Source organism: Blennius ocellaris (assembly GCF_963422515.1).
Source record: "Blennius ocellaris genome assembly, chromosome: 7".
Lineage (NCBI taxonomy): Eukaryota > Metazoa > Chordata > Actinopteri > Blenniiformes > Blenniidae > Blennius > Blennius ocellaris.
Window position 1 is genome coordinate 18,756,157 of NC_137656.1, and position 14,924 is coordinate 18,771,080.

The window sequence follows — 14,924 nt, forward strand, 5'->3', positions numbered from 1 at the left end:
AAAATCACCAGCACGGCCACTCTTCCAACTCTTTACCCTCCTCTCCACCTGGTCTGATTAAAGCCAGCCAAAAGAACCCTAAAGAGACCTTTTGCATCACGGTGGTTCTCCTCCCTGTCACGACTGACTGACACACACAGATACTCCAAAAACATCTCAAGGGGACAGCAGAGACAGTTTGAGGTCATTATTCAAAAAAACGCTGACAGAAAAGGAGCTATAATTATTAGTGGTTCCTAAATTGAGGGCTGAGTGTCGTCAAGTGGTCACATGATGAATCTCAGGAACAATCACATCATGAAACAAAGCAGCAAGCCAGCTGAAAAAAAACAAACTGTATTACATAAAAGCCGTCTGAATCTTTTTCCCTCCCATTGATTACTTTGGGCCAACAAAGTGGTGGTTATCAATCTCACCTTGTTAGACCTGGAAGCCCTTTTTATGTGGAGTTTGCACATTCTCACCATGTGTGCATTCACTGTATCTGGGTACTGGTTAGTTGGTGACTCGACTAAATTGGTGTGAATGTGAGTCTGTACGTCTGTGTCTTTGTGTTTGCCCTGTGATGGATTGGTGACCTGTCCTGGGTGTGCCCAGCCTCCGCTAATAGTCAGATGGGATCGGTTCCAGCTCCAGCACGACCTTGAATTAGATAAAGCTATATAGAAGATGGATGGGTGATTACTTTGGGAACTTCTCTTAAAGTTACAACCAACTGTTCGAATGCACCTCTCTGAACGCTCGTCTGAACTGTCAGGAGGGTGACTGACTTCCCGGTTTTAGTGTTATTTTCTCAGCAGCAGGCTTTTTGTCCAACTGGGCCCAGCGTCAAACTCACTGGGAGGCTTTGGGTTCATACTGTGAACATTATATGTACTTACATTCATTGAAGGCATATTCAAACTCCTCCAGTGTTTTGGGGAAAGTGAAAGGGGGTTCATCTTTCTTCATCAGTTCATCCAAGTCTATTCTTGACAGCAGGTCTGTGAAGAAAGAGAAAACGAAAGGGAGAGAAACTTAGTGACCACAGCCAGCGGTGTTTCTCGTCATCAGCCATGTGTTTGTTTGTTAATTGCAGTGACTTTATGGTCATCGCGGAAAATTGATCGATATCAAAGTAAAATACCGCTGACGTGAATTTGAAGATACAGAAATTAATACACTTTGATGAACTATTTCTGAAAGTGAGCTCATGAAAGAAAAAGAAAACGCAGTCATGATGTCATTCCATTCGTGCTGAGTAAGGCAGCCAACCAGCTGTCCAGTTGTGTGAACGTCCTCAGTCCAATCAAGAATATAGCAGATTAAATTGCAAAACACAACAGAGGCTGGAACCAAACAGTGACACTGACAAACTAGTTCACAAAAGTGACATTTTACCAACAATTTATATATTTTGAATTCGCCCTTGATCCCTCAAACTAAAAGATTCTGAAATTGAATTATGAATTATACATGTTGGTCATCAACATGATTGAAATAGTTACCCTAGATGCAAGTATCCGGTTGATTTTGGTTGTGTTTATGTCGCTCCTAACAACAACCTGCTCATTATCTCTTGATCATTTTTCATAGTTCTGTCAGGAAATTATTATTAACGTGAAAACTATTTAACAAGTCTCATGTGAACAACATTGGAAAGAAAAAAAAGAAAAACACACCTTTAAGGGGAACAAATGTCTGAATCTGAGTGAAGCCAGCAAATTTAAAGCGCTTTAAAGTTGAATTCACGCATCTCCACGTTCCCTCAGCAGGCACATCGGATTGAGGCAGTGGAGGCTCAGAGGTTAGAAGAGCAAGTTTGCATTCAGAGGATCGTAGGTTTAAATCTCACAGCTGACAGGTTACCAGTGTGGGTCCTGGAGTAAGACTCTCGACCTCCAACTGCTCCCCAGGCAGCTGCATAGTCGCTGCACACTGCTCCTTAAGAGCAGGGTGAACACAGAGGCTGAGTTTCACTGTACATGTGACAAATAAAGCAGTCTTCTTCATTGATATTTAAGTCAACAGAAGTGCTTCAGGAGCAGTTTATCAAGTGTAAACATAACTACACTTGATCAGAGGTGACTCAGGGGCCAGGACCTATCACAGAGTCACATTAAGTTGTTTATTTTTAAAACTTTAATTTATATACTGACAGGTTTTGGAATGCATACGTCTCATAACAATAACTACGAAACTGTTAATGATATCCACAAAATTCAAAATCTACCAAAAGATAGGGGAATAGAGCTTTCTGTGTCGCTTGATTCAAACATGATCTCAGATTCATACGAAACAGAGGCATTTTGCCAGATGTTGAAAGTATAAGCTATCTTGGGAATACGTGTCAGAAGCAGTCACTCATTACATCTTTTTGACAATTTTACAACCATAAAGAAAATCTAAATAATTCCAGCCAATCTAGTCATAATAGAGTCAGATAACATGATAAATCCAATCAAATTATTTTGTTTACTAGCATGGATGATAGATGGGATATTTTCAAGTGTCAAAACACTGCGTCCCCTCTCAAATTTCTCACATTGTTTGATTCAGTCATTACTGAGCCAGCCACATCAGTAGGCATAACGGACCTCTACTTTTACATATGTCCCCATGTTATCAATGCACATTTTACTGTAATGTTGCTGGATAATATAAAATGCGTTTTCAATAGAAACCAGATTGCTGTGTGTTTGCTGGGAGATAGTCACATCCTATGAATTCAGTCTCAGGGAGTCTAAACAAAATTAAAACCTTCACAAAGCAATGAAGTTTGAAATGTCTGTAAATTGATGAAGAGCTTAAAATGTTCAGGTTATTTAGATTGTAACTAAACACTTACATGTGATCCATAGTCGTGAAATCTGAAGTGAAAACACAATTATCATCACATCTCATCACTAATACATTTCTACTCCAGTGACATAAAGGAAAATTACTAATATTTATGAATTATGCAGTATAAAAAGAAATTGGGTTTTCCTCTGCTTACAGCTTTTATGCGGCTGTACTTCTAAAAAATTGAAAATTAGCAGGATGTAGTAGGCAGAATGTCCTTCAATCTTTAACCGTTTTTTTTTACATTAAATAAGCTGTTGGAAAGTTCTCAGATGGTAAAAATGGTGCAACAATGATCCTGTGTGTGTATTTACCTCAACTCACAGCACTGCTGTAGAATTTATAAAGGTTTTGTCAAATAATGGCTAAAAGTGTCTAACATGGCATCTATTTATAATTTAGATTCAATGCTAACATTTCTAGAATTACTGCAAAAAGCACAAAACTAAAATAAACGTCTTCCCTTCCTGTTCAGCAGTGAGCACAAACAAAATGAGATGACTGCATGTCTATTAGACTGAAATTTAGGACTGATTAACATTATGCCATCAGGTGATATGCGAAGATGTTATGGAGTGATAGTAATGACAACGAACAAATTCACACTATATGTGGCAACTTCCTGTTTGGCTCGACCTTTACTGTAAAACCAGCTTCACTCTGAGGGCTGAAGCACACCCGTGACTCGCTGAAGCCACAACTGACATTATGACGTTGGGGTTAGCAACTAGTTGTTCTTTGCCCAGATGTTCCTCACTTATCTGCCTCCTCTTGCATAACCTCTCTCCATCTGATTGGCCAAACATGTTGAAATGCATAAAAAGGAACACAAAGTTCATAGAGACATAAGTTATAGAAGTTCATGTGGCATGTAAATTGCACATGCTAATATTGTGATGGTGATTCAGTTGCAAAATATTGTAGTTTTCCTCTTGTCTTCATTGAGGTTCGTTTGGCATGTAACTGTAACTATATCAGTATTACGTGCAGCTCTACACAACCATTTTACAACAGAATTGCAAAACCTTGAGCAATCTTTTAAAAAATGAAAAAAAACAAAAACTTTTATAAATAGTAAAATCATTTGGATGTTGTTAGGGTGGGTTTCCTCCGTCTCATTTGTTTCAGTCACATTTTTTTTTTTTAACCACTTCTTCCTGCTCTTTCATGTTTATGATCCACCCAGTGTCAATCTCCATTCACCTTTGAGCGCAGTGGTTTTCTCTCTGTCTTCTTGGGCAGCCACCTGGGCCATGGCGATCCACAGTATGTACAACAGGGCTGGTGTGGCAGCACACAGATGAGAGAGCATGTGTCCTCCCCTCCTCGGGATCACTGAGACGAATCCTGTCACACCAAGAATTGAGAGGAATCAAACACTAACCGCTAAAGAAACATCATTGCTGCTGCTGCAAAAAAAATGGATTGCTTGAGCTCATAATAGCATTTGTTTCGAAGCTTGCAGCACCTGTAAGGTAGCAGGAGGCCAACACATTAAAGTTTACTGCGAAATCCTGCTCTGCTGTGAAAGCCAGGCGTATTAAACGAAGCCCGGATAATTTACAATGCAATAACACAGGACATAAACATGTAACTCAACTATTTGTCAACAGTAATGCCGCACAACGTGCAACTATTAGTATAGCAGCAGACGTGCGCTTCCTACTTTGTGCATGTGCTCCAACTTAAGTTAATTATGCAAAGATCGCTATTATTCTTGCTTTAAAACCGCGCTTTAGGCGGGAAGAAGGGGGGGAGAAAGAAAACCCTCATTCATCTCCACACAAGCTCAAGCAAGTCAGACTGCTCCGTCATTTTCTCCAAAGCCATCAACATCTGTCTGATGTTTTCCTAAAACTCCCGGAATGTGCTCGCCGCTTCCCAGGAAGCCTGCGAGCAGGTACAGTAGCGTCAGTCGTGTTTTATGAGACAGTCAGCGAAGCGCTGGCGTACAGGAGATGCATGCATGCCGTTTGTTTTGATCGACTCACGCACCATTTGTGTTTGCGACTGTCCAGTGGCTGCGGCTTCCTACAAAAATATCACAAACAGGAAGGACTCGCGGCGGAGCGGCGTGGAGCGAGCGAGGCTTCCGGGTTACCGGGGCAACGGACTGGAAGGGATATTTAAAGGGACAGTAGCACCGCGGCGGCTGGGAGCTCGGACAGATGTTTCGCTGGAGTGTGACACTGCGGCGTGCAATGGTCCTTCTTCCATGCATGGTCCTTCTTCACACTAACTTCTGACAGCTTTTCAAATGGAAAACGATTGTTTTAAGTCCACTGAGTTGCTTTTTGCTTTCGGTAGTCATCTTTTGCTCATTCAGGCTTCCTTCAGCTGCAGTAGAATCAGGCACAATGGTGAAATGAGGCCTGGTGGTGACGCACGTCGGTCTCACCTCACGAAAAGGGTGTGGGTTCTAATAATGGTCAGGTCGTTCTGTGTGGATTGTGTATGTTCTCCCAGTGTGTGCCTGGATTTCTTCTAGCGTGATGTTTTTTTTTTCCCCCTCTTTTTTTGCATGTGTGTGTGTCCAGGATTCCAGGGAGATTCATACATTGTAGACTATAGATAATACACATTATATGATGTGGACATTAATCCTTCTATTTAAAGGAAATGAGTTCTATACTCCCATTAGATAAATAAGATGTTGATCACATGTTGTTGCTTCTGAGATATATTTTTTTCTAAAAAGCGAAAGTATTCTCAATGTAGAGGTAGTTGACAAACCCAGGTAAAGATAAGATAAGATAAGCCTTTATTGATCTCACAGTGGAGACATTTACTTGTAACATTCTGCTCTTAAGGACACTCATGAGGAAAGGACAGACAAGGAATGTGCAAACAGTTAGGTAAGAATAGAGGTATCTTATATACAATGACTATCAAATAGGACTAAAAAATAAGATAAAAATCGCAAACTATAATAAAGTATGATACGTTCTAAGGGGAGCAAAATATAAAGTAGTATATCATTATATTTCTTTAAAGACACAATATCACTTTTAGCCATCTCACCCCCACTTGTAACAGGCAGGCATCTATAATATAGATGCCTATAGAAATAGAAGATGCCTATAGATTATATAGGCATATTACCAACTATGCATCCAACTATTTTTCAAATATGTTTTTAATGTACTGTTTTTGTATAATTCTTACATCTACTGTGCATGTGCAAATACCTTCATTTGTGCCACAAGTCCTTTCTGTGTGACGTTGCTCCATGTTTTATGGCTTGAATCAGACTTAAGGTTGAAGGCAAAGAACGAAAAAAGAAAAACAAATAAAACCTAATTTCGCTCCCCTGAAAAATCAAATAAAAAGTAAAGTGACTTGTTTTGAAAATATAAAGAGTAAATAACTGTTAAATTGTAAGTAGTAAAAGTAAAGCGTTGTCAGAAATCACCTTGAGAACGACAACACAATTTTGGTCCTTTGTCTATTCCTACTTTATTTCATACTATTCCTAATTCATGCTAAGAGCAAAAAAAAACCGAAAATGAACAAAAAATATTATTTGATGTTACTGGACTTTTTTTCTAAACTCGGATAATCTTTTTCTGCACATTTGTGTGTTTGAGGTTTTCAGACATCCCAGAAAAGCTTCACTACTCGTGAATTCATGCTGTAAGAACTTCCCAGTGTCTCGTCAGTCGTTCCGAGATCTTATTAAAACCAATGACAGTTGTATGTGGATGGATGGATGGATGGATGAACGGATGGATGGATGGATGAATGGATGGAATCTGAACACTTTTTCACGTCAAAATACTAAACTGGTCGGCTGGATTTGCAAACTTTCTGTGATTCAACTTTCCGTGATTTAACCATGTTTAAGTATTCTTTGTTTCAAAGCCGGCTGAAAGACGGACCAGGTCAGTGATGAAAATGTCAGAGAAGGAAGAAGTGGACCATTTCAGCTTATTTCTCTTTTGTTACTCTGCTCATCAGTTGATTGAAGTGCTATAGAAGAACCCTGATTGTGGTACTTTGATGAATTCAACAAGAACTTTAAATCTGTATTCATACTGCCATGTTACCATGTTGTTTCTCCTCAGGTTTTCATCGTGAGTTGATGAGAATCAAACTTGCCATGTATATATTGTCCTGCTAAACACTGAGATAGGTGCTGTTGTTATATTTTGCTTATTGCTTTAATAAAATATCTTTTCTCGGTCCCATCACTGGATTGATGCATTTAATTTGACACGATGGGTGTGAGTTGGGGGGGTTATCATGAAAGCTGTGCACAAAATAATGCTGCAAGTGACAGTATTTCATATTTAGAATGCTTTTGTGGATGTAATACATTATATGGTACAACAACATCACTGGATAATCTGTGGACAATCTTCTCAAGAAATGAAGTGAAAAGAAATTACTCAATTTGAAGTATTTTATCTAGAAATGATCAAATATGTATAATTTTGTTCAGTTTAATTACTTACAACACATTTAATTATATATGTGTGGAAAATATTTTATACATTTGGATACATTTATATTATTTTGGCATTTTGAGTTTATGCTCCATAAAGGTTTGGCATGATAAATCTGATATTGGAACCTAATAAATCTTAATTTGACTAGAAATAATAATTGAATAGTCATATGTATGTGAAGACACACCGATAATGTGCCACAGACGACTTCCAAAAAATGACTTCCAACACCCACTTCTCTTGAATCAGGTGCAAAAGATTTATTGGAAGCTATTAGCTGTTCATTCACATTAAAGCCTTCCTCTTAAACTAAAGCTGAAGGTCCTGCGCCTGAATGACCTCTGGAAGTTGGAGCAGTTTCCCCGGGGACCCCGGCCAGCCTGTTTTTTGAAATAAGTGCACTGGGGAAGCTGAAAATGAACATCTAAATAAAAGAAAGTGATTCAATATTGTGGAAAGGGAATTTACTGAGACTGAAAACACCAATGAATTGCTTTCTGCACAGCTTGCACTCCGCACCACCTGAAAACCAAGCAGAGGACTTGTATTGTTCTTAAACCTAAACAGGAAAAAAACAACAACTTTTAAACAATTAAAATGTGGCCCTAAAATTGATAATCTAAACAGATGGTGTTGGTGTTCGGTTTCATTTTCTGCAACGTGACTGTTTTTCATTATATAACCCGTCTAGACAAGTAGCACACATTTAATTCTAGAGATGGCTCCTGCTAATTCAATTTCGTCCATCATATTGGTTTGCATTCTACTTCTAAAACTCAACAGATCAAAATATGAGAGCGCAGGAAATGGGATTGCGCTGGTTGAAAAATAATCTGGCTGCCATGCTGCTCACTACATGCCGACACAATCCGTGTTCTGGTCAGAAGATGAACATACAAACAAAACCAACATGTGTCAGCTGCGAGCATTTGCCGTGCACAATAAGTGAACACCTGAAATAGAAAAATACCGTGGCAGTTTATTCTTTTGCACATATGTTATCATGAGGTCTGGGATTCTGAAATGATTACCGGTATGTAGGTTCCCTAATTCCCAAATAAATATGTATTATAGAATATTTAGTTCTTTAGGAAGCTTTGTTATGAATTAGCTGTCAGCTTTACTGACAGTTGTCGTCTGAGCCTATCTCTTGTGCACAATGCAAATACAAATGGATATGTGAACAGGTACTTATTTTGAGAGGCAGGAAGAGCGGGGGGAAAAAAAGAGATCAAAGCTGTTTTGTTGTAGAAAACACTTATCTTAAAAGAACAGTTTGGTTAGTCTAATGCTTATTTTTTCCAACACTGAAATAAAAATATTATTGTTGCATTGAATACAGTACGTTTAGAGAAAGACTAATGTTTTTGTTGCTTTTTATTCAGCGGCAAACGCAAAACTCGGTTGCTGAACATTTTGTTGTCTTTTGTAGTCTCTAAGTGGTTTGGTGATCATAATCTTAGTAAATTTGCATCGAAAACCTAGTTAAGCAAAGAAACATCTCTCCACGGAGTATGTTTTCCTCTTCTCCCAGAAGATTTGTGTTATGTAGTAGCCTTTGTGAGTGGAAATTATATAAATGGATAAAAAAAAGAAAAGAAAAAAAAAAGAAACACTATTTGAGTCTTTACATCCTTTTTGGGCATCAGATACGATCGTGAAGAAATATGAGAAATGTATCTAAAAATAATTTTTACTTCAGAGTCATAAACCATCATATATTATGGAGCGTACAAAGATCATCCGCACATGCAGTCCACATGCAGAGAAAGAATGTGAAGTTCTTTTTATGTTTTATTCTAAAACACTCCATCTCTCCCTCATAAATAACAAAACATGGAGACATTTTGAAAAAAAAAATCCAGAGTTACACATAGAATTGCACAAAATAACTGATATTTCACAGTGAGGACAGATTTTTGGGACACATTGCAATCAAAACATACATCACGGTTCTTCCCATTCATATTATTTGATATTTTATTTCAGTAATCAAAAGAAAGTATGTTGACACCAATGTCTTTACACTCACTGGCTCGAAAAAAAACAAAAAAAAAGAAAGAAAAAAACAAAAAACACTTCAACTATCTACAACGATCACACACTCCCATCTTGTCCCAGGCAAACAAATCCAAGCTCTCCATTTCCCAGAACTGATTTCTGCAGATGTGCTCCAAAAAGATGAAATGCATCTGATGCAGCACACAGAAATGCACGGAGAGTTTGTCTGAGGCGTGTGCATAAAGAGAGAGGCACTCTCTCGAACACTCTTTTTTTGTTTCCTGTCCTTTCTCTCGTGTTTTTGTGCACACGCGTATTCAAATGTCAAGGATGCAGGACATGTGCAACTCCAATTACACCTGTAAATGTGCAAACAGATATGTGCACAGTTCACTATGAGTAAGCAAACGTTTCATGAAAAAACAAAACAAAACAACAAAAAAATCCCAAATACATGGACTGTCAACAGGCAACAGTTTCATCGTCTGGTTGCGCGTCCCTCTGGGCCGGATCTGTTTCCGTCTCATCGGGTTCAGGAGGGTCCTGCGGTCCCGAGGTGCAGCGGCAAACAAAAAAGGTTTTCTGAAGTTCTTCTACCATTGCTTTCTCTCCGTCTTCTAGCTCAGCATCGTCTGCCATCTCCCACCTGGAAAGTATTGAGACATAGAACGTCAGCTGTTTCAGTTTGATGAACAATTTTTTCAGGGTTAGAAAAAAAAACCAAACCAAAGCAACGTTGGTACTGTGTCTCTTATTTGAAGAGGTCCAGTAGGTATATTGAATACCTAAACGAAACACTCATGAAACACAGAAAGCAGAATAAAAATATCCCAAAATACTACAAATTTTGTCATTGCTTATAATTCTACCTATACGTTACCTTGACGTATGAGGATTGTGCCAACACATCAGTACATTGATACAATGTTGTACTTCACTCCTTTGTTAAAATACACTCTTCACAAATAAACAAACACACACACTCTTTTGCCATATCCTGGTGGGAATGTTACATTTAACCCTACGTTAGCCCGAACCACATCCTGACAATACAACCTATCTCCACCTAAGAATCTATTGGTTTACTTAATGTGGACCTCCACATGTTTTCCCCATTCTGAACTGAAACCTCATGGGTTAGTGTGCAGTCATGTTTAGTCCCCGCCGGTATAGAAGAACAATAGCGCGAACGTGCAATCACGCACACGCAGACATACACACACAGCCCACGTCCAACGCTCCGAAAGCAACACTTTTTCTCCTTAAGTTCTCATTTGGGAGTCGTCTTCTGTGTCTTTTTTTTCCTGCTGTGTGGGAAACAAATATGGCAGTTTGTGCTCCTGCGATGCTCCGTCAGACAGTTACAAACACCTCTAGGTATCTGCACGCAGACTGAGGACTCCAGGAACGCTTCAGGAAACACTAAAGTTAAAAAAGAAGGGAAATTTTAAAAAAAAAAGAAAAAAAAAAAGAATAAATGCTTATGGCTCTCTGGAAGACTGAATCTTTAGCTTCCCTCGATCAGATTCTGTCTGGAACTTTGTCATGGAACCACTGCAGATCCATTCCAGTCAGAGAGACTCATTTTTTATGGCGGAAACCACTCTACATATAATTTTGCAGCTCTGTCTTGTTTAATCGCTTCTGCACTGTGTGCGCGCATGCACGTGTGTGTGTGTGTGTGTGTGTGTGTGTGTGTGTGTGTGTGTGTGTGTGTGTGTGTGTGTGTGTCTGTCCCGCGTCACATTTTCTAATTCTTCAAGCTACAGGGTGGATGGAGGGCTTCAATATGAAGACATCAAGGACAGTCGTGTTGTAATTCACTCTCAGTATTTCAATTGAATTCCTTGACGAGTGACTGTGGTCAATCAAATCCGTACAGAGAGCTGGCTGAAGGGTGTCTTTGAGCTGCCGCATCACACTCCCTCCAAAGAAGAATTAGATCTGTCTGACTGCAAATGATTGCATTTTCATTGCAATCTCTGCGTTTTCTTTTATCCCGGCCACCCTCCCCTCCGATTTCTCACTGTATCTTCAAACACGTGGCTTGTAGTTGTGCTCCTTGCATGTGTGTGTGAACCATACATGTGTGTCAGGAGGAAGAAGAGGGGGCAAAACGATGAGTGCATCCCGCATGTGTTTCATGCATACTAAGAAGAGCGCTTCTCAATGCACTTTGATGAAGTTAAAGCCGGTGTCAGAGCAAGTATCTGGACAAATCAGACATCCTCCTTCTCCATTTCCCAACCACTGTCAGTGCGGTAATTACCTTGTGTAAGGGGAGGATCTGTTTATGTAAATGACAGAGGGGTTTACTCTCTATGATGCTATTGTCTCTCCACAAACAAGTTGCCCCCCCCAGTTCACTGGCCATTTTCTTTGCATTTATCATAGTGTGGATGGGCAATCTCTCTCTCACAAAAAAAACAAAACGAGAAAACAAAGGGAGAAGTCAAAGACAAGTTATCACTGAATAGTCTTTTTCTGTGACATAGAATTAAAAGTCAGTCCCACCAAATAAGCATTATGAGAAACCAATACTCCCCGAAACAAAACAATACAAATGTCATAGTGTGCAAAAACAAGAGCAGCCATGGAGCGGAGACGAACAGAAAGCTGGAGGAACGGCAGCCAATAAAGGAGGGAGCGATGGAGGAAGGAAGACAGGAAGGTACGCTAAAGGTTTTTCAATGTTTAATTTTCAAATAGGATTAAGCAGAATGACATTTAGCTGAAGGTTACAGGCTCAGCATTGTCTTAGCTGATATTGATATGCAGGAGGCGCCCTGCTTGTCACTGGGACAAACACTGTTGATGAATGAGAAGCCTTTCCCCTGGAAGGTGTTAAGTGCAAATTTGAAATGAGCGAGAGAGAGAGAGAGAGAGAGAGAGAGAGAGAGAGAGAGAGAGAGAGAAAGGGAGTGAGAGAGAGAGAGAGAGAGAGAAAGAGAGAGATTGAATTACCACAATAGTTGCCATGTAAACTGTCACTAGATAGTGTTGCCAATAGTGTAAATTGTTCTGTAAAGTAGAGGTTGCATATTTGTTGAGGCTGGTTGATCTTGTGCTGAAAATGAAAAGAAAAGAAAAAAATCGCACAAAATCCTTACTGTGTGTATCTAATTTCAACAACTACAACACAACAACGCTTCTTAGAAATGCGTAAGTAGGCTAAAGTTGACAGTAACTTCACTGTATCCTCATTTCTGCAAGTTTTTCCCCTGGAATTTACATCTTAATAAGGAGAGTCTTACCCTTTAATTCTTATGGGCTCTGCTCATTTCTCATGCATTAATACTGGAGCTGCTGACTTGGCTCTTCCTCTGAATACAGAATAGGACACACATATTAAGACTCATATATTTACAGGATTGATGCCACGGGAGATTGTCTCAGAGTGAGATGAAAAGGCTGGCTCAGTTATATTTCAATGTGAACATCAATGTAAGCTGTCCTAATCATTGGATGATGCAGGCACAAGACAGAAAGCATCCGTCCTGATTTTCAGCCAGTAATGAGTAGTGATGTTCAACAAATTAAGAGCATAAGCCTTGGCTTAGAGATCATCAGGCAATCAACATGGTTACAAAATCTCACTCGAAACATAATGGAGATGAAAGTTTGATATTCAGCTTTGGCAAGACTGTCTTCTGGAGATGAAGAATTACAAAAAGGGAGATGTAAATGCTCACATGCACAAAAAAATTATCAGCGAGGCATGAAAACAAAACAAAAAAAAAAGATCAGCAGCAACAGAAAACAGGCAGAACAAGTATAGACTGTGTTAAAGGAAGTGTGCAAAAAGACAGAGCGGCTGAGAGATCATGAGAGACAGTGGCCGGTGGTTTCTTGTGCAGCTGTCAGTGGGCTGAGTGGTTTCTCTCAGAGTGGTGGGTGTTTGTGCTGCACAGGATGCCCTGCCTGCTCTGCCACTGGGACCTCTGTTTGTTTAAAAGGCTCGCCTGTCAAACAGAGAGCGCCACCGACAGCCAGACACTCCGCTAAATGACTCTGACAGCAGCCCTAATCAGAGGCTTTGCACATTGCCGCGGGGCCTGGAGGATCCATCATAACCCAAGCCTAAATATTTAAAGTGCTAAACTTTCCAAAGGTCAGGCCTTTCCACGAACGCCAGGGCGACATGTGTCAGAGAAGTAGGAAGCGAGGCACAGAGCAAGAGACGGACACGAAAAGAGAGAGACGGTTAAATGTCCCCTATCATTTTTAGGGCTTGTGAGATCCACTCTCAGTGTCACATCCTCGGCGTCAGGAGCTGTGTAAAACTAACACAATTTTGTCTGATGCTTGTGTTTTCAAGCATGCAATTAGGGGTTAGATCTTGTAATTAATGTGAAACTTGATGAAAATGTATGTAAGAAACAGCAACCCTTCCATACACTTCACATAAAAAGGAAGATGGACTTCAACTGGCAAGAAGGATTCCCCAAAACAAGACACAACATTTTCTCTCAGTCCATTGTTAAGATAAGTTTATGAATATGTGATGGCGGGTGTGTAAAAATCCACCTCACCAACATCAGCGAGTGAGCCGTCTTCCCAGTGTAAGCTGAACCCACAAAAGATGGATGAACTTGTCCATCTACCACTACCTGACCAGAATATGTTTTAAAATTCCAGCAGCATTTTTCTTCCAGCTGCTGTCAGAGTTCAGTTGTTGAGGTTTGGTGTTTAAAGGTGAGGGGTAAAGGTGAGGTCAGTGGATGAATGTACAGTCGAGTAAGGATGTCAGTGTGTCTCCCGTGAACTCTGCAATTCCAACTTATTTCATTCTTGTGCAGTCTGTTTGCTCTACTGTACTACAGTGAATTGGGGGAACATGGGAAATCCCTAAAAGTTAACAGAAACTATTTTCACGTTTGTATAATGTTTTGAAACAAATCAGTTGGATTTTAATTGAAATAGAAAGCCTCGATTTTGCATTTGTGGCAGTTTACCATTGTGTAGCATCACTTCTTGTGATAAATGTAAAGGTCAATCAAGTTTTCTGTCTTTCTCTGGTGCACACTCATACTGTTTGTTTAAATATTCTTAAAGATTATGTGTGTCATTTGATCATCTACATTACTTTAGGTGGCAGAATCACCAAATTGTTTTAGAATTCACACCAGGAAATATGTACAGTTTGGTAGTTATTTTTAGTTAACAGATTTTACCTCTCTAAATGATGCTGACATGTGGCAATTTAAGTGTTCACGTAAATCCTCTCCCAGCTTCACTCCCTATTTATGGCATGTTTAACTATTACTGCCATGTCAAAACTAGCTAATATCTTTCATGAAATGCTAAATTATCTTAAATCCACTGTCTTATTTGTCATTTCTGTTTTATGTATTAGTGAAATATAGGTTGAAAATACCTTGTTGTGATTGAATCATGTTCATACACTGTCCAACAAAAACTTTACTTACTACAAAAGTGAAAAAAAAGAGTATTGTTCACATATGAAGAGAAAGGACAGAAAAAGCTATAGAATAACAAACGGTAAGGTAAACAAGGAAGAAATACATTATGAGCTCATAATTCATGTTGTACATTAGAAGCGAGTTCAGATGGGGTGACTGAAGTGTTCACAATACAGGGCAGGAGGGCTCTATTTCTCTGACTCGATTTCCATTGAGAAGCAAACATCCA

At 39.5% G+C, this 14,924-nt stretch overlaps 2 protein-coding genes across 2 annotated transcripts in view; both read right to left on the bottom strand.

Moving 5' to 3' along the window:
- arb2a (ARB2 cotranscriptional regulator A) overlaps positions 1-4,848 on the bottom strand; it is a 153,775-nt gene extending 148,927 nt beyond the window's left edge. The window contains exons 1-3 of the mRNA XM_080499527.1: positions 4,819-4,848; positions 4,027-4,170; positions 882-983 (exon numbers count right to left, since the gene is read on the bottom strand). Coding sequence (XP_080355653.1) covers positions 882-983; positions 4,027-4,135 — 211 coding nt within the window. The 5' untranslated portion in view covers positions 4,136-4,170; positions 4,819-4,848. The remainder of the gene's footprint in view (positions 1-881; positions 984-4,026; positions 4,171-4,818) is intronic.
- Positions 4,849-9,734: 4,886 nt separating this feature from the next.
- The window catches only part of kiaa0825 (KIAA0825 ortholog), a gene marked incomplete at both ends in the record, with an annotated part of 108,434 nt that continues 103,244 nt past the window's right edge, over positions 9,735-14,924 (bottom strand). Inside the window, one exon of the mRNA XM_080500037.1 lies at positions 9,735-9,918. Within this exon, the coding sequence (XP_080356163.1) occupies positions 9,735-9,918 (184 nt within the window). The remainder of the gene's footprint in view (positions 9,919-14,924) is intronic.